The 23,931-nt window shown below is 41.7% G+C and overlaps 1 protein-coding gene across 4 annotated transcripts in view; it reads right to left on the reverse strand.

The window, feature by feature from the left end:
* The window catches only part of FBLN5 (fibulin 5), a 55,775-nt gene that overhangs the window by 25,414 nt on the left and 6,430 nt on the right, over positions 1–23,931 (reverse strand). Inside the window, exons 3-7 of one of the 4 annotated variants that reach the window (XM_056346295.1) lie at positions 23,629–23,689; positions 19,784–19,976; positions 17,573–17,627; positions 15,144–15,195; positions 13,749–13,991 (exon numbers count right to left, since the gene is read on the reverse strand). In XM_056346295.1, the coding sequence (XP_056202270.1) occupies positions 13,749–13,991; positions 15,144–15,195; positions 17,573–17,627; positions 19,784–19,800 (367 nt within the window). In that variant the 5' untranslated portion in view covers positions 19,801–19,976; positions 23,629–23,689. Of the gene's footprint in view, positions 1–13,748; positions 13,992–15,143; positions 15,196–17,572; positions 17,628–19,783; positions 19,977–20,620; positions 20,825–23,628; positions 23,690–23,931 lie in introns of those variants that run through there. The other 3 variants (XM_056346297.1, XM_056346296.1, XM_056346298.1) reach the window with 3 other exon arrangements.

The raw sequence follows: 23,931 nt of genomic DNA on the forward strand, positions 1-23,931 counted from the left end.
TACTATGAAAGAGTGTTATGTTTGGCAATAAGGGCACTGTGGAGCTTATCAGGGGAGATTTTTTTTTTTCGTATTTCATCTGAGTTTCAAATCTGTCCATGTGTCAGCATGCTTTATAACAGTCTCAAAAGTGCCACAAAGCCAAGGTAATTCTTGCATAAATGTTAGGGCCTTTTGGGCTCTTTTGTAAGCAAAGAACGGGTAGTGGACAAAAGCCAGGAGAGAAGAAAAATCTTTGAGAATTATCCTCTGCAAATACTGGCTTCCAGTCTCAGACAGCTGTGTCCTCATTACTGTTAATAGCAAAGAGTTATGCATGTTGGGCAACATTCCCCTCTGAGTGTATACATAGCAAGCTATCTATTTATTTACTTCTGTGGTGGTGATCATTGGAAAAGGCCTATAATCCCTACTCAAATAACTGGCCTTAACTCAGATTTGGCATTCACTGTTTTATGATTGAGCCACATTTGCTTGCAATGTTCCAAAAATTGCCACTAGCCAACTGGGTTGCAAACCTTCCTGGATAAATGAAAACTGTGGATATGGGAAGTTTACTTTGTTCCAATTAGTGTGTGATGTGGATGTCTACCGGCAGTTCTCCTGCTCTCCTTACTCTCAGTTCATAGCTCCCTGGAAAAAGAATTGTTTAATCTCAAAGAGCTTTCTCCCTCCCTCCCTCTCCCTCTTCCCCCCACCCCCCTCTCTGTTTTAAACCCCATTTTGTTACCTTTAATGCATAAATTAAGACAGAAATCTTAAGATTTGTGAAATCCTGAGATAGTAAGCCCCCAAAGTAGATGTGCCGAGCCTTTAGAAGCAGAAAGTTGAGTTTTGTCTAGCTCCAAGAACTGCCAGTTTTGAGCAGGACCATGACAGGTTGTGGATGGTTGTGAAACTCCCAGGCAAGACAAGATGTAGGGCTAAAATTGCAGCAAAGAAAATTTCTAATAAAGCTTACCTAATACTTGCAAGAGTCCTGGACCCTGTCTGTCAATCAATAAATCAATCAAGATAAGGGCAGATCATCTTCCCCTGTACTGATCCTGGCGTAAAACTGATGTGTTAATCTGGATGGTCTTGGCTGAATTTGCACCCTGTGAAACTCAAGATTCACTTCACTGAAAAGCTGAGAATAAAATCCTTCACTTCTGATTATTGTTTCTACTTCACTATATGAGCTTTCATCCAAAGATTGTACAGTACTTTAAAATCAATGCTAAAATTCGAAGTCTATGTGACAAAGAGATTATCACTTTCATTTTATGGGTGTCTTAGATAAATTAAAGGCTAGCACTGGTACCAGACACAGGCTCCTGCACTTCAGGCACTGCAGTCTCAGAAGTCAACTCAAATATGCCTTGTGCAATGGCTCTGAAAGTCATATGGTCCAACCTTCCACTCAAAGCAGGGGCAATTCAGCCAGGGCCTTCTCCAGCCGAGGTTTGAATTTCACCAAGAATACAACCTTTAGCTACAAACTTTATGAACCTCTGTTCCAATGTTCGACCACCTTCACAGTGATAGCATTTCTCCTTAGGTTTTATAAGAATTTCCCATGTTGAAACTTTTGCCTGTTCCTGTCCATGTGCACCTCTGAGATGAACACCTGGGTTTATCTTCTCTATACACTCACATTAGACACTTGATAACAGCAAGCAATACAATTCCCTCACCAGCCTCATCATCTTAATTAAGGCAGAGTAAACCACCATAGCGGTCCTTTGCTGGATACCCTTCTGTTTGCCCATGTCTTATAAGAGGGAACAAGTGTCACTGGGAGAATTGGGTGCCTGTGAAGGCAACTGGAATTCACTGCACACTGAGCTCTCTCTTGGAGGTAGCTAAGAGAAAATACTTAGAATGCTTGTATGTAGAGATCAGTTGTAAACCTTATCCGTGTAGTTCATCACAGCGGCAATATTTTATGAATCTACGTAATTTACTAGAAACTGTTGAGGTGGGAGAACTATGTCATTGGATACTGTACAAACACAGCTAGAATCAGGACTGCCCACTCACACATAAAGTTCTACACATTTTTGTCCCCAAAGCTTCAGGGTAAGTCTACCTTCTTCACACCAGAATTCCAAAACTGCTGACTAGTGCTGAAGGCTGAACATGTGGCCAGTTGTATTACCAATGTCACAGGCAGACCCACCAGCTCTCACAGTATCCATGAAAGCTCAGAAAGACACATGTTCACACTGAGCATTCCCAAGTCAAATGGTCCAATTCCAAGTAGCCTGGCCTGCAAAACATGTTCTGTTTAGGTATCAACAACAAGAAAAAAAGTAAATGGATAAACAAACAAAAAAGGTGATGTTCCCAACCAGCAAGAACATTTAATGTCTGTGGTTATCCCTGGAGCAAACAGCTGCTCTTACTTTCCAGAAGGCACATCCCAGTGAATTTTGCATCATGTGGACCTATTCTAGTGAAGGGGTAAATTACATTTTTTCCTTTATCATAGTACTTTCCTTTATTAGCCCCTTATTACCGCAAGGTCTCTGGTCATGCAAGAAAGCAGGCACATTTTAGAAGGCACAATCTCCAGCACAGAAGCACATCTGGCAAATTCTTAGCATGATTAGCATTTTACCATTTGTAGTCTTTCTAATCAATCTAATCTCCAATCAAATACTGCAGATAGTGCTTAATTCAGCATTTCACATCTCTCCCAGCTCAGAGGGAATGAGCCAAGGATGGATTATGTATCCCTGAAATGGTTTAATGTCCCAAGTTTCTAGAGGTCAGCTTGAAATTTTGGTGGGGCAGAGTGCGATCGTATTTTGTATCTTGTAACAATGTACATCACTTAACAGCTTCAGAATGCACATGACCTGCTGGCCATTAATGGATATATTATAAATTGTCAGCTGCTAATTACATTTAGAGGTATTCTCCAGTCTGTGTAGGACACATCTATGCCATAGCTCTCTGGGCTCAAACCTACACTCAGGTTTAAAAAACTGATATGGAGATAAAATGTTCATTTTTTTCAATTAAAATCATAGATAGTGTTGGAAGTCTTACGTGTAACCCTGTCAAAAAAATCTTATTCTCTTACGCCATTTTTCATCTATGGCTAGTTAAACTTCCTGAAAATGTCAATGAGCCAAATTGTCATGGTGCTAGCAAAAAAAAAAAAAAAATTAAAAAAAAAAAAATAAATATCACTGTTTTCACTGAGAATTTTGCCTCAAAATGCCATGCACTACCTGAATAACATAATGTAGGTTTTACAAAACCTAATTTTCAAATAGCACTGATTTGGTGGGGAAGAACACCTCCTTCCTAAAGGTGGCATGCTACAGTCTTTTGGGGTGACTGCAAGAAACGAACTGATAGCTGTCAATGCACAGTTCTGGGCTATTCCATCAGAAAGTCAGCCCTGGTTTTAATTAAAATAATTTAAATCTGCTCCTGAATTAAAGATCCAGATGCAGTGCTTAGTGATTTGCTGGCAACCAGCATATTATATATTGCTGCAGTCTGCCTTTGAAATACATGAGCATGATCCAAGGCTGCTCCAGCCTATGCCTGGTTTGGGATTCCCCACAGGGGTTGCGATAGCAGGAAATGAGCAGCGTGCTATAGCTTCCAGACCATATCGCCTCTCCCTGGCCCAGTTTCTGCTCCAGGGCAGTCTGGCAAACTGACTCTGAACTGCTCCAAGATTCCTCCTTTGGAAAGGGGATGTCAGGCTACCAACCCATTTAAGCTATCTCAGCTTTGCCTTACTCCATCATAGTGACAATAACTGTTATTTAACGGGTGGAGGCTCTTACCCGTGCTACGAACTTTTCTCTGCAGTGTTAGATAAAGCAAACAGTTTTCTTTTGTGCCTCTGTGCACACTGGAAGCTGGAAATGCATCAAAGGACTCATAAACACAGCAATTTAAAGATACCTGATAACACCTATCCCACCCCCAACTTGTGCAAGACCCTTTCCTGCTAACAACTGTTCCAGGCAGTTGTTAAATGCTTCTGCTGATAGGTTTTATGCTATTCCTCCACTACATACCTACTGTATTCTTCTATAACCTGATACACTGCACTGTCATAAAGGGCTGTACTATGTCCAGTGTAAAAGTAGTTTTCCTTCATTTCAGCAAATTATACCCTATTCAGGAATAATCATTCTTTTGTACCACCCACCATGCACAACTGCTCCTTCTCTGGCATTTACAGTTCCAATTGCTGTCATCTTACCCCAAGCTTTACAATACACTGAAGTCTTTTGATCAAAGTCAGCCTCAGTAATGCCCCCAATTTACTGTTGTTCTGTACTGAGATTTCCATAAATTTATCTACACTTATCTGGTAGTAAAGTACTTACACTTAGTATCAGTGGGTTGGATCCATTCTCAGCAGAACATATTGAAGGAGTACTCCCTCTCTTATCTGGGAAGGGAAGTCTTAGTAACACTGCCAGAAACCGCCCCATGCTACACTGCTCTTGACATCTACCATTCATATTCCATCAGATGACCCTGTGTTAGGTTACTTTTTCATCTGTTGCTGGGTTTCCATTCCCTTAATTTCCTGACCACAGTTGTAGCTTTTGTAGACTTCCATGTATTACTGTTTGTACAATCTTCCCATTCAGTGTCACCTACAGATATGTTGGGCTGTACCACAAAACCAGTTAATGCCTTTGATCCAGTCGGCAATTTACCAGCTCAGTAGCTAATGCTTCATTTACTCAGGGGGCTGTCAGGGGACTGGCTGGAAAACAAGAATTTTACTTAAAAAAAAAAAAAAGGAAAATAGAAACAATCTCAAAATATTAAAACAAAGCACATATTTATTTTTGTTGAAAACCAAACCAAACCCCAAACCAAGCAACAGCGTCAGACCAAGCAGAGTAGATCATGGATTCATTCAGACCCTGCAAGTTTATGATGCACACCTCTTCCCTTCCTTCTAGGCTCTCCCTGTCTAGCTGAAGCATTTCTTGTATTTTCAGTATTTGAATGCCTCATGAACACAAACAGGTTTATTCTAACTATAACAGCATGCTATTGATGTAGAGCTAAACCATAGAAAAGCTAAGGAAATTTTCCAGGACTTATGAGTTTGTATAGACACACTTGCAAGTACCCAAATGAGGACTCTGTCACACCCTGACTTACAGAAAGTGCTAATGCCTCTGCCTGAAAACCTAGACCTCTCCAGGGTTTCCAAGCTGATTGCTCAGATATTGAGATTCCTCAGATAAGTTTTCAATTCTGAAAACAAGATAGAGCAAAGAGGTCTGAGGTCATAGTGGCAGCCTGTGGAAAAGTCTGCAGGCCAGACTGACGGGCATTTATGTGTTAAATTTCTACTGAGGATGAAGGTCAGTGAGAACGAGGGCCCTAACCAAGCTTTGGGGACCTGGGCCTTCATTTCAGCTGTCTTGTCACCTATACTACTGCCCTATCATCCGGACCTTTTTTCTCCTCATACTGCAGCATAGCCTAATACTACAGGGCACCTACAACCAAGAGTTATGGTTGAAAAGAACTAAAAGCAGAGAGGGTTTTGCTGATGTTAAAACTGAAGATGGACTTCAGGGCATCTTGTCATCCCCAGCGGGCAGCACATCGCAGCCACGAGGCAGAATGCTGAAACTGCTCCCCTGAACTGGGCTGTGGTGTGTAACTCCCATTCATCTTCTGGTAGCTCTATTTACTTTGAAAAATTCTCTCATCTCATTGAATTACTTAAATGGGAAGCCAGTCAATTGGCAGATGAAGGAGTCAAGAGCATGTTAAACTCCACACAATGTCAGACAGCTCTTCTGTTTCTGCGTGGCAGCTCTGTCATGGGTCTGGTGTCTTAGGGACAAGACAAAGGAGCAATGCCAGCACATTACCTCTGCCTATAGAGTCTGGCAAAACATAGGTCCATCTGGCTGATTAATATCGGCAAAGGAGCCAATTCATATTTTTTATATATTTTGGCTTAACATCTTGATTGTGACATATAACCATGGCCAATTTCAGGCTGGAACCAAGTGAAAAGAAACAAAGCTGACCCAAAAAATATAAGGGAGAGGCCAAGAAAAACGGTGACTTTTAAGTTGTTGAGAACACTGCCATCTCTAGGCACTGTGGGTGCTACAAATGCATGCAAAAATTAACATCGGTCTGAGCTGACTGCTGGTGCTATGAAGGGCACTGAAAATAAATAAGCCTTCCAGGTAAGGAGAGACACTGTCATGTACTGAACTCTGCATGTTATGCCACAGGGAGGCAGAGAAGGCATCACTCGTGCAACCACAGTCCCTTAGGGTCCCAGCAGAAAGCTAGGCGTGGACTGTCAAACACAGCCAAACCAGACACCCATAGGAAAATGAGAGAACAAGCCACAGAGCCAATGAATTGGGAAAGGGTACTCATGAAGTCTGTCAATCTTTCGGCACCATTAAGTGACTTAATTTTCTTTTAAGCCCTACAATGGTCTAGTTGGTGGGACTTCCTTGCATGACAGCTATCCCACAAAGGAAAGCTCACAAAATCTGCCCCAGAGCAGACAGAGCTAATTGGTACATAGTGGCTTTAACTGATCTGGCACTGCTGAAATCCCTGGAAGTAAGACATAATAAAGGCAAGGCGGCCACAAAGCCCCACATATCAAACCGCTGTTAGCAGTGAGTCTAAGGAATCATTCAGAGATTAACAGCAGGGGTGAGAGCCTGCCCTGGCCAGCACATGCCTGAGAATATGGCAGGCTGGGCACGATTACTGCTCCTCTGAATTGAGTCAGATATAACCTCCTGCCAACTAGCTCTTAGTGACAACTGAAGTCTATGTATTATCTGGCTCAGAGCCCAGTGACCAATAACCCCCAATTCAGAGACCAAGCTTAACTGAGGCCATTAAACCAACCAAAACCCAGAGTTTCAGTTAAACCTCTTTCCCTTGCATGCCCTTTCCCTCTGCAGTCTACAAAAAGCAAGGGAGATGGGATTCCTGAGTTCTTGACACCTTGTGTATCTAAGTATCATACAATTCCAAGGAAGAGAGAAAACTGAAACATGCCAGCAAACAGAGAGGTCACAGTCTAGAGCGATTTTAACCGTCCTGTGTCTGGACTGTGGCCTGCATATCTAAGATGACACAGACATTGTCCCTTCTGTGCTTATGCCCCTTCTCTGCATACAAACCAAAGTTATGTTTTGTAACGTGGCAAGTTATCATTCAGCTGTCCCCCTCTGTATGTCACTGTGCTTTCCTGCTGGCTCCCAGCACAGAAAAAACCAGAAAACTTCTTAACACCCCAATAAGCAGGTGAAGACACTTCCACCGACAGAATCAGTTTAGCTCAAGCTAGAGGTGAAAGCAAATTCAAACACTCCTGGTGGCCACAGTTTTTAATAATAAGGTCGTCTTCTGACCAGCTGTTAATTCTTCTCACAATGTCTAGGAAACCCTTATCATGGTATCAGGAGTCTGGCGGGAGGAAAACATGGTACCAAACTCCCCAGCCATAAGCTACAGTGGCCTAGGCTCAAGACAGATTAACTTAAATCTGATTTTAACTCATTTAGTTATTATTTAGTTAGCTATTTTAAAAAATAAATTCACTGTAAGAACTCCTGCTCCAAGACCATAAAACCTTCACCAAAATCAACGGCGCCTGTAATCAGAGGTCTAAAAGTTTATGGTCTCCAGTTGACTATCCAGATATCCACACAGAATGACTGTAGTTCAGTGTTTATTTTCCCTTCTCACATCATCACACATAAATACAGTCAGTCAGTGACGCCTGAAAGGCACTGACATACAGAATGAAGGACTTGCAATAACTGTTACACTTTGCCATACCCAGGAGTCTGCTACTTTGCATTCCAGTGCACGGAGATGCCAGTTTTCTTAATAACATGCCAGCCTTGCTGGCTTGCACGTTATAGTTCTTGGTTCAGTTTTACTTATTTCTCTGTGAGTAGTAGAAGCTTCACAAATAAACAAAGCACTCGCCTGTGCTTTAACCACCAGACCATACTCCTCCCACACTGCACTTAGCAAAGAATGAAAGGAATAATCCAAGCCACAGAAGGCGCAGTTTACCCTGCTACAGACAGATACGGACAGCAATATTATGTATAAAGCCAACTCCTCCACCAGAAATTGATTCATTTCAGTGAAAAGCAGCATTTCCACGCTCATCCTCCTTGGTAAATTCTGCTGGGGAAGGATACATTTATTGATAGTCAAATTTCTGTAGGAATGACCCTACTGATGGACCCTACTGTAAGGACTAGCAGAATGACCTGAAGCCCCAAAATACCCAGCATGTTTATCTACAGCAAAGTCAGAATCTGAATGAAAAATCCTCCAACCCAAGACTTAGCTACCAACTACAGCTTCTTCTTGAGATGCTTTAGAGGCAACTTTTCTGTTACTACAGCAGCGTGAGGTCCAAATTTACATTTCCCCATACAAAACCCAATAGGAAAACCACCTTAGGAATAAAGACTACACAACATGGCCCTTAATTTAATGAGGAGTTGTCATCAATTACATATCCTTTCAGTAGGCTGCCTGAAACCTCTTGTGGAACCTGTTCTCATGCAAGCTTTCTTTTTTTTTTCCTAGCTAATTTGGACATGATGGCAGTGCTGCCCTAACATGCATAGCCTTCAGGTCTCACAGACCAAGAGGAAAGGGGAAAGACACAGACAGAGCTGAACCAAATAGGGTTAAAAAAGGCCATGGCAGGAGCAGATTCCGTTTTTTTCTTCTTCTTTACACAGCCCCTTTCAGGGCATAATTTCCTTGCTGCATTTCCCTCTTTTTCTTCCTCCCGTTTCTATATGCCCAGAGAGGTCACTAGAAAAGTCACTATTAGGAGTCAGCTTGGCTTAGTGGCTAAGCCACTGGATAAGGAATTCTGGGCTCTATTCCCAGTCCAGCTGTGGGCCTGCCACAAGACCTGGGCACCTCCTCTCAGTTCCCTCTATCTTCATTTCCCTTCTTTCTTCCCAGACATGCACATCTGGTTCCTTCATTTTGCTTGAAACCTCATCTAGGCATAGGCTGTTCTTAATGAGGCTGCACACAGGGCAGGTCAGTACAATGGCAGCTTGGATGTGGGTTTTAGGTATTCTTACGATATAAATGATAATGATCTAAAACCCATCTGTGCAAAAGTAATGTTTTGAAGGAAGAAGTTTCACTAGTTTCACTCCACAAATGTAGGACTGGGGACGTGTAGGGGGGGAACGTAGGAGGTCCTGGCAGTCTTTGAGAAATGGGGAAATCTGAAGCAATGACTGCTCTACAGATGAGGCCTCGAAGAACAGTTCTCTCTTAAATCTGGAAAAAAGCATCTTTCCATTTCCCTGGTTTTATGCTTCTTTCTTCTAGAAGACGATGCCTTTTTTCTATTTTATTAATACCTCTGGCCTCCTCCCTTCTTTCTGCCTGCAGGTCATACTCATCTTGCCTTATGCTTACACCTTTCCTAACACCTACTTCTATGTCTTTGGGGTCTGCTTTCTCCAGTTCCTCCATTTAACTCTCTTAGATGCCTCCACACCCCCATCATCTCCACACATTGTGCACATGCATTAATGGGAGAGAAAGCAAAAACAAGAGCCCACCCATTACAGCTCTTTCCACAATGCCCGGAAGGATCTGTGCTTGAGGCGTGTTTTAAAGATCATTGTAAATCATGAAACAGCAAGGTGGAGTGAGGGGAAATTGGAAATAGCCCTCATCATATGAATGTATAATGCAAGAACACGGGCCCTTGCTGCAGTTTAATCCTGTCAACAGTTACTAGATCAAGTTCCTTGAACAAAAAATCATTATAATGACTAACCATTTTGTATTTATAGAGAAGTAGCATCAGAAGACAAACAGTTCAAGCAGTGCTCTTGTGCTAGATGTTCTTTGCTTTTTCCTGTATGTGGTCTTTTATTCCAGCATTAATTGTGGTTATAAGTCATTCCCAACCTGCTTTGGAATGAGTGTACACAGACTTCGTGCTGTTGAAAACACAGGACATTTACACATACAAGATACAAAGCATTCAGCAGCTCCAGGGGTAAGAATACCACGTATTGGGAATCAAACGCACAGAAGATTTTAAAAGTAATTATCATTAAAATATTTCTCTGCCTGTTGCCACAAATGGCTACAGCTACTTTTGCACCATGCAGAGGACACAGGATTGGGCAAAGTGGTCACTGACAGGTATCTTTGGGAGGCACTTGTGCCAGGAAAGCTTTTGTTTTCACAAAGGACGAGATCTGGAGATAAGAGTTTTGCTAAGACCGAGTGATGAACAGGATGGGGAAGGAACGTGGGCACCTTACCCCTGTCTGTGACCATCCAGGCCAGAACGGATATGGCCAAAAAAGCTTGAAAGGGAGAAGAATGGCTTATATTTCTATTTTTGTTGTGTTGGAATACATCAGCCACACCTCATGAGGGGGAATGTTATTTGAACCACCAGGGGTGCAGATTCCTCTGAGAGCCAGGGAACGCACAGCCCTGGCAGGCAGGCTAGATGCCAGGCTGGGACAAAGCGACCTTCTCACAGCCTTCCTACATTTCTGTCAGCTCTGGCAAAGGTGGGGATAAAAAAATAATAATAATAAAAAAAAGCTTGTTAAATCTCATACAGCTTTTAGATCAAATTTTTATTCTGTTTCACTTTGGAAGCTCAGCACTTCAAAGCTGAGACTGCAAATCTCCCAGGGAAGGTTCCTGTGTTTAATAAGCCGTTTTGACTGGAATTTAAAGAGAAAGTAAAGATTTCTGTTGGCCTAACAATAGAAAATGTGGCCCAGACCTGTAACTCCATATCTGACCAGACAAAAATGTGTACGCTGTTTAAAACTGGAGATTTCTCAGAAACATTGGCATTAGAATAGCTCTGTTTCCCCTGAAGTCAATAGCAAACAGTCTCATCACCTCTAATGGAAATACCTGTGACTAATTTTATTTGGAAAGAAGGTGCTGGAAGATGGTGCCAGGCCACCAACATAACAAGCCTGTAATTAATATAGTGGCTCAGCTACTGGGCAACATAGCTTCCAGTTTTCTCTTTTCAACCATCCCACCATAAAATCAATCCTTGAAGTGCTTCATATCCTAAGAGCATGCTGAATGCTGACAAGCAGAGAAGCACAGAGCAACTAAAGTACCATTAACATGAGCAATGCTTATAATTAGCTTATAATAGGCTGGAGCCATGATTCATGTGATTCAGACTTTCTTGAATAACCTGGGCAAAATTCTGGTTGATCCTGAGGACCTTGTCAAGGTTCCCCAGTGTCTTGCCCCCAAGGCCTTCAAGCATGAAACTGCACATCACCCTATTAGCTGCACCAGAAGTCCTGGGAACAGGGGATCATGCCTTTCTACCACCAGTGCAGCAAGACATGTACTTGTACCACTTCCCTTGGTGTCCACACTTTCCATCCTCGGGCACACAGGTACACAAATAAATACTGCATCAAGGCAGTGAATGTCTCCAGAGGATTTCACTAAATGAGAAATGAAGTCTACCCCCAGCACAGACAGGTCTTGTTTTCTTTAAGTTTTGGGTTTCTTCCTTTAACACAAACATGATCCACCATCTGCCCAAATTCAAACCTAGTGTAGACTTTCAAAAACCACTCCTATCTCACTGTGGTACTCAAATGGCCGTCTGTCCTTTACAATCTTTTCTTGTCAATGTCTCTATTCACCAAATTTTCCCTCACAGTTAAATTGCCGTATTTGAAAGTTAAAGAAGTGAACAGCTCTGACTCAAGAAAGCAATAGTCCTCACATTTCTGCCGGCATGGATAGGAACATATAAGCCCTTCACAGGCTGGAAGGTCCACTGCAAAATTTTCCAAAATCCACCTGTTTTGATTAGTATGGTTTGCATGCAGCAGGCCAAACAGTAAAATATAGGGGTTTAATTTCCACTTTGACTTCAGCACTTTTCCATTAACTGTCCCATTTCCTGATTTGTCTACATCAAAGTTAGCAAAATGAAAACACTTCTGGAAATCTGCAAGTCAGTACATAAAACAGCTGAGGTTGATAAGTTTGCTAAGATGAGAAGGACTAGTTGCAGTTTTCAAAGGACTGGACAGTATACATGCTTATTTTTACAGCAAACTCATCAGTTATCCCAGGATTTCAAGACTCCTCATTAAAAAACCCCAGTTTTTGTAAAATTTTCCAGTAGGTATTACTGCTAGTGCTGGTGAGAAAATAAGTTTTTCCCACCTTGGAACATAATGAGGGCAATGATTCAAAGACAGAAAAATGTGCCGCAATAGCTGAATTTAAATCCAGACTCTCACAGCTCCCGTGAAGCATCATGGTCTCCTCACAAGGGAAGGAAACAAAGTACATCAGCTGAAACCAAGTCCTGCCAGAAATGTCAGACAATAGGGCAGAATCAGCCTAAAAGACAAGTCAGTCTTAGCTCTTATGTTGTTCTGCAGCAGCATTCAAAAAAAGAAATGTTCTGAGTTAAATGCAGTTCCTTAGTCTAAAGACAGGCAAAATTCTCTATTGAAAGCTCATATCTTGTGTGGTTTCAGCTTTTTTCCTTGTCAAAGACCAGTCCTGTTTCAACAAAAATTTGGATAAAAACCTTCAGACAATTAGCTACATGTATTAACAGATAAAAATCTCACTTTCATTAGGACATCTGAGATAGAGAAATAAGTAGTGGTTGTGGTTATAGATTAACTTTGTAGTAGACCTGAGCTACTATTTACCCCGAGGCATCAGTTTGATCCTGATCTCTGGATTCCAAGTCTGGCATCAAAATAAATATTTTGGACAGTGGAATTTACTTCCATGTAGTTCAGAATTTTTCTTTCCCTTCCTTTGTAACGTGTCATTATCAAAAGCAAGCAAACCAAGAGGATATGATCTAAACGTCCCTTAAATTTGAGTAACGCCTTGTCATGAAGTTAAGCGCAGTATAAAATGGTATAAGTAGAATCAGAATCTAGCAAAAGATGCAAAAGCAGAAAAACTACCAACTCAAGACATCTTTCATAGTTTGGGGTTGGGTTTTTTTTTTTTTTCTATATTGGAGACTTGAGAACATTAAGGTGCTAAGACAACATCAGCATTCTGTTGGGGCAGCAATTCTTTCCCCATGTGTCGTTTGCACAGTGCCTTGAACAAGGGACTTCCAGTCTCAGCTGGAGTCTCTAGTCATTAAAGCAATGGCAGTGCTAACAGTTGTGTACCACCCTCTAAGTTAAGAAATGTATGTGCTCCAAAGGGCTTATAGTCCAAGTGAAGGATGCACAGCATGGGAGGAAACAATTCTTATTTTTACCATTTACAGAAGGAAGACCAAGGTCCAGAAATTTGAACAAGGTCGCACATGGCCAAGAACTGAATCAAGTTTTCCTCGGTCCCCATCTAACACTTCAAATAGAGGGCCACCTTCTCTCTCAAGGACAGAATCACGAGCATCATGAGCATGCCTTTGATGCATTGACAAACCACCTGCCATCAGATAGTTATTTCATAAAAACATTGCTCCTCTCATAAAAGTGAGTTTCCTGATTAAATAATAGGATTAAATCATATCTTAGCTTGCATTGAATAATGCCCATATGAAATGTACAGCTCATATCCTTTAAAAAACATGGAGCTGAACTTCAAAGTACTGGGACTGGGTGATTCAGTAACAAAAGGACAATTGCAGGACAATTGTTTCTGCAATGTCAGATAAGCTTTAATATAAATAAAAATATAGAATAAATATTTCCACTACTTACCAACACACTGATTGTTTTCATCCAACTGGTAACCAAATCGACACATCAAAGGTCTTGTAACAGTAGGGTAGTTAGGAATGGGGCCTGGTGCTGGGGGTGGTGGATAAATATTTGAATAAGGGTTCAGATATGGTGATCGATACACTGGGTTTGTTCGGGGTACACATAAATAGCCACCATTCTGGTTGACACACACCATATCTCCTCTGCAGGCCTCAGGAATAGTCCGACATTCATCAATATCTGGAAAGAAATTGCAAAAGTTAAATGAGTGATTGCTTCTGAATGGAACCTATCAAAAAATACTTAACATTTTTCTTAGATTTTCCTAAAAAAAATTATACTCTCTTTGAACGGAAAAGCTAATCCTTCCTTGTTGAGCCTTATTTTGAAGTTAGATCATACCAAACCAGGAAACATCCCATATATTCAACATTACCCTGTGTTCTACTTCTTTTGCTTCACTATTAGAGGGTGGAGGGAGAGGGGAAGCCTGCTTTGCTATTCCATAAATGTTCAGTTTAAACACTGATTTACACATGGCTACAGCATGCTACCGCCTGTTCCTCTGAGAGGGTCTGTCCAAACCACAACATGCAGATCGGGATTTCAAACACTGGTGGTTTGGTTTGCCCAGCTGTGAAACTTGGATCCTGATTTGGAACTCCTAAGCTCCCTCCCACAGAAAAAGTTAGGGATGTTCAGATCTGGGGATGCAGTTCAGGCCTCTTTCTTGCTCTGATTGAGATCATCGCCAAATTAAATTGAAAAAGGTACAAATAGTTTGGCTAAACTGAGGACTTGCCTGGCTCTTGGGACACAGCAGCAACAACAGAGCAAGCAATCTGTTGCTGTTTTTTTCCCTTGTTGTTTGAGTGACTTTAATGCATGCAGAAGGTGCTGCCCTGAGGATTGAGTGCCATTGATAAAAACATGCTATAGGGCAAAGGGTGTGTTTCCCTATATCACCTCAACAATTTACTTGGGGTTTCTACGTGGAGCTGTGGTAGACTTTATCTGAGCCTCCAGGTGGAGGCTGCCAACAAAGACTGTAAATACTGAATTTGAAGGAGGAAGAGGAGAGTGAACAACCCTTGTCATTTGGCAACTAGACCAAGCTCCCTTCAAAATGCATCATTGCTATTTGAGAAACACTGACAGCCCATTAGTATCTCAACGGTGTCAAAGACTGGAGTAAACTCATGTTCATACAGACACACACACACTTATATATATATATTTATATTTTTGTATATACATACATACAAACACACATATGTGTCACACAGCAAGAACTTTTCAAGTAAAACATACTAACAACAGCACAATGTTAACTCAGTAAAGTCAGGATTTCTGAACCCCAATTGAAACGTACTGGTTTAATTAAAGTCCTACCTAAGCATTGCCCAGAGGCACGGTCCAGGTCAAACCCATTAGTGCATTGTTGCTAAAATGAGAAAACAAAGGACAGTCAGTGACTGTGAAAGGAGAGGGTTGCAGAGTCAAATGCTCATCTGGATTATTCTGCTTAGTACAGTTGTCCAGCAGTTTCCAGCACACCGAACCAAAGCCCCTTCCCCAGAGGGCAGCCAGCAAGGCACAGACCTGGGGCCTCAGCACAAGGGCAGCCCCTTAGCTCAGAGGCAGGCCCCGCCGTAACCTGCGATGGGCTCCACATCGTCTGTTCAAAGAGAACTTAGTCGTGTGTTTTGGGGTCTTTTTGCCAGAGCTGGGGTGGGGGGGCTCATTTTGCCGGGGCGGGGGGGATGCTCAGTTAAAAGGCACTAGCTAACCTTTCTAACAGGCTCTAGAACTCCACGGACGGTCTGTTTGGTACATCTGCTTCAACATGTCAGCCATCCGACTGAACTTAAGCCACAGTTAAAACATAACAAGCTTAATGAAAGTAAGGCTTTTCATTTACACCAAGCCTTTTGGTTTTTGGAGCATAAACCTTTAGATGACACATCCTAGGCCTGCAAGGTTACTGGGGGCCTTGTTCCTTCCCACCCTGTGGCGCTGGTCTTTGTCAGGGCTGCCACCTTGAGTCCTAGGCACCTCCTCAGTAACCCGCAGCACTTCCAGAGCTGTGAGGGTCCTGGCGGTGATCGAGTCAAAGCCCACTAAAACCGTTCCTTGCTCCTCCCTAGTTTTTTGGGTGGGCCTCCAGCTTTTTAGCCGTGGGTCAAACAGCTGACACAAGCATGGGATCCCGCCAGTAAATAGGTTATACCGAGGAACGCAAGCAAGAGAGATCCAGAACAGGAACCACTGAGGTAGCCAGAGGGACAGAGTGCGCTCAAGGTACTTTCCTTTTTTGTTATAGCTAAATGACGAAGACACTTATTTTTGGACTTTGTGGAAGAAATCAGCGGAAGAGTAAAGTACTTGGGTTCATGCTTGGAAAGGTAGTAGGTTGTAGATAGGAGGCAATGGGTTAGAGGAGTAAGCCAGTGGAAGTGGCCATGGCAGGAACAAGGGAGGGGACACAAAGTGAAACAGATGGTACTGTTTGGAATGCACCTGCCACTTGCACAGATGAATGCACAACACCACTGCTAGAAGTGTCAAACAAGTATGAAGGAATTCTGCTTTCATTTATTTTGGCATTCTGAGATGTTTTGGTATCATGTTGTGGAAAGCCAATATATTCTGATGGAAGAATGTACAATCAGCCATGTATTTTAATGAATGTACGTACTCTAGCTTTTATTCTCTTGTCTGTGCTGTGGTGTATACAGTACACCTGGGTTAGCAGGAAAAGTTAAGGTAGTTTTGAACAAAATTACTTTCTTTTGGACAGTAAATGATGATTCAGAAGCATATATGAAACTACTGTAGAACTGGTTTCAACAACTTTCTAGAACTTTGTTCTAGGAATTAACTGCTATCATCTTGGTTTCAAGTTGCTTTTTGCTTAGACAGCAACAATTGATTTAAGGTAAAAGATGTTCATAAAAATCACAATGGAAACAATATTTTTAAAATTATAAAAACAAAACCTTGAAGTCAGTTCTCCAGGGGCATGAAAACCATTTCCCATACAGATCTGATGTTCACAAAAATATCAATGTGTGCTATGTGCAGGAAATTTTCAATGTAGTAGAAAAAAACCAAGTACACTTCAGAGACTTTTGGCAAAAGTATTTAGAAACACAGCTTTGGACACTGAGTATATCTGGATTATCAACTAGGAATCCAAACTTAACATGCCTTTGGGAACTGTTTTTCCTAATTTAAAGTCCAAGAACACAAAGAACTAATGCTTCTGCTATTTCAAGAACTGGACTGATTTACTTCCATACACCCTCAAAAGTCCTGCCTCTTGAACAAAAATGATTTCAGGCATAAATTAAAATGTAAACTAGGATGCAGTCATTCAGGATCACAGTCCAAAAATTAAACAGTCTTAAGACAAAATTCTGCTATACACAGAAAACTACTATTTATACGAGTAAGTTTTTCAAGCATGGATGTTCCCCACCACAGAAATGAGCTGTCCCTGCTCTCATGGGATGGCTTTTCTTATTTCCTCTCCCAGAAGTGTTCAGCTCAGAGGCAGAACCAGATTTTCAGTGAGGTCCAGGTTTCTACAGGGATATTTTGCTGAGCTGGCAAGGATGAGCCAATAAGTTCAGTCCATGTTCAACTCCAGAATCCTGCTGGCTCCAGGTTCTCCCCTCTAAACCCTTAGACCACACAGCTTCCTTTTCATGTAAACCCCAGACCACAGAGCTTCCTATTCACCTGCTAGCCAGTTAAGTCTCATGCCATATAGCACTTCAGCACAAACCAGTACATAGATCTCTGCGTGCACCTCTCACCTGTGCTTTTCCAGGGCTTGAAAGGCAGACGGCCAGTGTGAAAGCAGTCAGTATCCTGTAATGTGCACAGAAAATAGGCTGAAGATATTCTGATATCCAGACTCATTATATAGAATTCAATACACATGGACAAATTAATATCTAGTGACACTTCAGTGTATTCCACAGTTTTGCTAACATTAATTTGGCCTCTGGAGGAGGAATAATACAACTGTGGGCCAGATTCATATCTCAGGGTCACTCATTTTACTGTGGTTTTATGCAACTGGGATGGGAATCAGACGTATGTGTCTGTTAACTAATCTATTTTTTATGACACCCCACACAGCAGCTCTTTAATGAACAAGTGTGCAATGTTCAATGAAGCATTTTTGCCCCTCTCTGACACCTTCCTTTTGAGACTATAAAAGGTTTTGTTTCACATTATGCACATTTTACAGATGGGTAAACCAGAGCATAGGCCCTGCCTGAGCTCGCAGTGCGATGCATTGGCAGGGCTGCAGACATGTCATGCAGGAGGTCCTGAATCCAAGCCAGTTGCTCTAACCGCTAAACCGCATTTCATCCCCAGGAGATTATATTTGAGATTAATCCATTTTCTTAGGGCCAGATTCTGTCCCTTTACTCAATCTTGAGTAATACGTTGCTCTGCAAGTAGACACACTGTGCCAGGTCATCAGCTACGAGAAGTTACTACCTTCAATGGAGCCTTCCCCAGTTATATCATCTTAGCATCTAGTGGGACCTACTGGGTCTCTTCACTGCAACTGAAAGAAGAGGATCCCTTGCTAACAGAGCTCTACAGCTGTTTTTGGAACTCCTTACCTGGAGCGTAAAAATTCTGATCAACCAAGCTCCCACACCCAAGTATTTACTAGCAGACAGAAAACCAGGAAAGAACAGTAAGAAATTATTGTTTTCTGTGTACTATGGATTTCAGTGTTTTACCACTGCCTTATATAAAACGTCTTCTCAATACAATTAGACCCACATCTTGCTTATCTTGGATTCTAGTTCTGAATGGCAATTGTATACAATATGTTCCCACAAAACCCGTACAGGAAGCAAGGGATATTTTAGGTAGCTTTAGTTCTGCTACCCAAGCAAGCTGCCAATTTTCTCTCTTAGAGCTGTCTTTGATTTCCAGTGCAAACTGAGCTGCTGAACAAGACCTACAAATGCATCAGACAAAACCACACACGAACAGTGACCGATACATTTGAACAAATTTGTTTGAAATGAGGCAATAGACAAGAGCTCTGAAAAGTAAACATAAACCCTGAAATGGTTGTTCATAGTGCTGCAGAGACAGACCGTGCTTGTTGGCAGCTTTTAAGTGAGAAGGAAAGGCAAATTGGGTGCAGACTTTTCCTTAGAGTTGGATGCAAGGCATCCAAAGTACGAGGTTATCCATTTAGGCTTGCACTTCATTTATTGATTCCTCAAATCTTTTTGAAGAGATTTTAGAGCATGCACTGGTATAAAGACTGCATACTCGCTTTACATATAGCAAGAACAGCACCAGAAGGAAATACAACAGGTTGCAGCTGAATGTTAACATACCTAGTAACTGGGCTGTGCTCTGCACTATTGCAGAGCAGTGCACGCTAACAAAACCCGCTATAAAACTGGTCAGACAAAACTCAGATGTTTTTAGACAGTCTTTAGTTTCTGTTGTTACAAGATGATGTATTCTTTCCTCTTGGTGTGTGTGTGGGGGTGACCTTACTGCCTCATATGTGTTCTGCCTGCAACCACCTTCTCCACTTGCTTATTACTTTAAGATCTCATATGCCCTCAAGAATTATTAACAGGCGTGCAGCTCAACCTATCAACACTATATGCAGCTGGTCACAGTAGCTTGCCCAGCAGGCAAAATATTTTAACTAGTAATTAACTTCTGCATAGTAACTAATTAGCTTCAAATCAATTACTGTAGCCAGTGGGATCTTTTGCTGTCACAGTTCAGCACTCCTGCAGATGCCGGGGTTCCTAAAGCACAGCGTATAAGCACAGATCAAGAAGGAACTTGTCAGAGACAGCACAGCTTTAGAACAGACAGATCATCTTTCCCCACCTCTGACCACTGAGATCCCATCTCTTTACAAATGGCTTCAGCAAGTGGATTGGCATACTGAATCCCTGCCACAGATATTTTCCACAAGTAGGTTTCCCTTCAGTAAGTAAAGAAATTTCATGCATACCACTTACCTTTTTAATCCTTGCATGTCCAAAACCGTTGGGGAAAGGTGGAAAAAAACCAGAGTCTGTGCTGATGAATAACTAGAAAGCTTTTCCAAACATTACCCTCTGCTAGCACTTCAGTTCCTCAGTCATTTATAGTCCAAAGAATGAAATAGCAAGTAATGGAGAAGATCGGGAGCCGTCTGTACCTCCTCAGACACTGGAGAGAATACAGAGAAAGCACCTGGTTTTGCTTAGTTCTCTTCTGTAATTCAGCATTAAACCAATTGGAGGAGGAATGTTAAAAATGAACACTTCATTTTCTAAGTATGTTAAACAATGCAAATGGGGGCCTCAGCCTGGGACAGCTGGTTTAGATTACAAAGCTCACCAACTGGCTAGACTCCTCACAACAACCTCGAGGAGCCTGCCAGGATAAAACACTAACAGCTTGAAGGAAAGTCTCTCCCGCTGCAAACTTCACAGTTAAAAGTGCCTCAGAGCAGAGAGCACCGTTATTGGACAGAAAGCCTTATCAAGGGACTGGAAAAGGGAAGGGATTGTTTTTCTTGTTCTGAGAACAAAAAAAAAAAAAAAAAAAAAAAAAAGTCAGGCTTTTTGGAGGCCCTCTAGCTGGTGTCTCGGACGATGAATATGCAACACTCGCTGCTTTGTGCCAATGGCATACTGATGAAAGGTCTGACCCTCTGGGAGGTGAATAACTTGAATTCATGATGATTGCCGCTACAGGAACTATATTGCTTGGGGATTATTTGAAAACAGGAATAAACAAATTAAACGTTCAAAGGAAAACAAATGGCTAGTCTACAAACACTGGCCCTTTTTAAGCTGACCCATACTTACGGGAGCTGTTTGTGAAACTAAATATTTCTCAGAAAAGACATATCTTGCAGATCTCCAGTTATGACTGAAGAGGAAGGAAATAAAGTACTTTTTCAGGTGTTTTGCAGCTTTGCCGCAGGCAGAGCTTTAGTAGGTCAAGCAGAACATTTATGAGATGTGAGAGCTAAGCAATCAGATGCTGCAAAGATTATGCTGGATCCAAAGATGAACACTGAAATTAAATATAGACATAGACATTAAATGACTACTTTGAATTTCTGTTGAATCTTCCATTTGAGAAAACCCTTTATTCCTAAGGAACGTGAAATGTCCAACAAGATAAAAATCTATCATATAGCTCCCTGTAACAGATTGAGAGGCAGAGAAACAGAGTTGTTACAATAGATATCCATAAAACTGGCCTCTAAGTATGGATACCCAGCTTGAGATACAAAGCTTGAGCTACCTCAGGACTAGTGAGCACCCACAAGTCCTATCCGTGCCAATGGGAAATGAAAGGATCTGTACCTCGCTAACTGGCTGTAATTGTCCAAATTTCTTTTAAAAAATGATGGCACCAGATGCTCAGTGCCATTTCTGACACTGTCTCTTGGTGAGTTGCTTACATCACCTGCATTGCATGGAAAATTAAACACTCCTCTAGAATTATTCAAACATTGTCAATACAGTTGCAGATAAACAAAACCCAGTTAACATTTTAAATAGACTTCCCAAAAGCTTAACGAAAGCTCACACAAGGGACTTTTGAAGAAGCTTGCTGGGTATGTTGCGAGAGGAAAGTTTTGTCATGGGTCAGAAAACTGGCAACAGAGAGAAAGCAAAGACTGGGCAAATTTTCATTGTGGCAAAAGGTTAACAGTGAGCATTCTCATTACTCTGTAAAGTTCAGTGTTTCTCAGTACACTCAATGGTCTGGAGAACTAGCAAGTCTAAAAGTAGCAGTGCTTATGGTGTGTTAGGTGTGTGAAGATCTACTATGAGAAACAGCTCTACATCAAAGCAGATGCTCCGACCACCCATTTGTGTGGATGAAGAGCTTGCTTCATGCACTTGTTGATACTTCGTTTGCTAATCCACTTAATTTTCCTCGCCATCACATAGTAAAAATCATTGTACGCATGCCCAGATCACCATACAACTGCAGCACTGGTCTGCTCCCGAAGAATTGCTTCAGACTAAAGAGTTCTGGTTCATCAGCCAACTGGCAGAGGTGCTCCAGTGCTGGAGACAGGAGGCGAATCCAGACCTGACCACCTAAGGGGCTCCCTTAAGAAGGAATACTGTACAAATGTTTTGATTTCTCCTGTCTCCATCTGACAGCTGGAGTGGATAAAAAACCAGAGTATAAAAAGTGTACCAAACCACAGCTTGGGCTAGTTTACAGTGTGGTGACTTTTTTTCCTAAATAAAAGGATTTGATGTTATGGCTAAGTGGAATTTCTGCAGTACCTTTCTGTAACTACCATTAGCCACAAAATAATGAGGTGCAGCCACACCCTTCTCGCAACTCTCTTTGATATGAAGAGTTGCATAAAGGAAGAGGTTTGTGGTACATAAACCCCCTTTTGTTCACCCTATAAAACCATGAATCATTCATCACCATGTGCTGACACCTTCATCATTTATGCTCAGGATGGTGGCTAAACTTCAGATCTAGCAGCACTATCACTTCAACGGTCTCAACTATCCCCCTATGTTATAAAATCTACTACTTTGTTCAGATTACCTTGATATGTTTTTTGTCTTCATGAGGAGGTGCAGAGCAGTTCTCAGCATAAAATGGGGCCCTGTTAAGTAACTGAACATGTTCCTGAAAGTTTGCTTTGTGCATAGCTAGGGTTGAAACTATATCTCTAATTACATTTAAGACTTGGATTTCAAAAATCATGTAATATATAATCATAACGGGCACATACACTATGTTGTGTAACCTTAACTCTACCCTTCCTGGATGAGATGTCCAAATGCATGAATCCCACCATGCTCCTGCAGATAATGCACAACACTGGGTTAACAGGGACCCTTAACACTACAGAACATAATCTAATGGCTTCTGAATGCTAAGACAAAAGCTGTACAAAAGTCAGGAAACTCAGTAAGTTAACTACACTCAACATTCCTGGACAAAAAATCTGCCTTACAAAAACAAGTCCTTATCTACTAACTTTTACAACACTTCATCTCCTTTTTTAATTCTAATATTACACTTACAGTTCTCCAGAACTACATCTGTCGAACACCCTTCTTTGATGTTCTTGCCATTTTTTAAAGCTCACCCTTTCTGAACTGAAGTTCTCAAGGACTTCATCAAACTGCAGGAGCAGAGTCAAATCACACATATCTGTGTGGTGGTAGGTGTGCAAGACCAAAGTCATTCTAAGTGCCAAGTCTTAGACATCTTTTATACAGCCATACAGACTTGAATTCACTAAAGGAACTTGCCAGGAGGCGACACTTTAAGGCCCTATATGCCCAAGCTTTAGATGCTTAGAGCATCCATTTTGCTCCTACCAAACCTTACAGAATCAAAATTTCTACCAGCAAAACTGGTGAAACACATAGAGCACAACTGCTGGGCATTTGCAGATACACTTGCATTTTAATAGCACCTAAGCTCCATGAGGTTCACAAATTGGCCTTTTGCCTGACTGTGGAGATTGATCTAAGTGTTCTTGGAGACTGCCAAATAAGCAAGCTTTTGATATTGTTACATGTTGATATAACACACGACAGACAGTGATTTGCAATAGACACATCTCACCCTACTGCCACATGAATAGATTTAAACACATGGGAAACTTGGTCTCAAACACCAATTCTGCCTGAAAAAAAAGAGTAGGACTTGTTTCTTCCACCTCCCAGGAAAGAACTTAATTGCAAATTCTTGGCATTTGGGGAGGGCTTCCTCGCCTTTTTCAAAGATGGACTACTTCACACAGCAGCTGAAGTCTGCTTCATTCAGTGTCTGAATTGTTATGGCCATCTCATAACATGATCGATGCAATAACCTGTTCCAGATGGCTCAGGCCAGAAGCTTCAGCAGCACAGTCCCACGTGTATTTTCCTTTCCTAGCCAAACATAACACAAGCAAGAATTAACAGTGAAAATTAACATATGTAATTGTAAAAACATCACTAGTGCTAACTAAAATGTACTCGGCATGTAGAGTCTCCAAGATATCATGTGTTGATCTGCAGCTCACACTATTGTTTTTAGGAAGGAGAAAGTATAACAGTTCCTGTTGTGCCTGAGTCCCCTGGGGCTCAATTGCCTCAGCATGGCACAGTTACCACCAAAAAAGAGCTAATAC

Source organism: Falco biarmicus, chromosome 7 (genome assembly GCF_023638135.1).
Source record: "Falco biarmicus isolate bFalBia1 chromosome 7, bFalBia1.pri, whole genome shotgun sequence".
NCBI classification, from domain to species: Eukaryota; Metazoa; Chordata; class Aves; order Falconiformes; family Falconidae; genus Falco; species Falco biarmicus.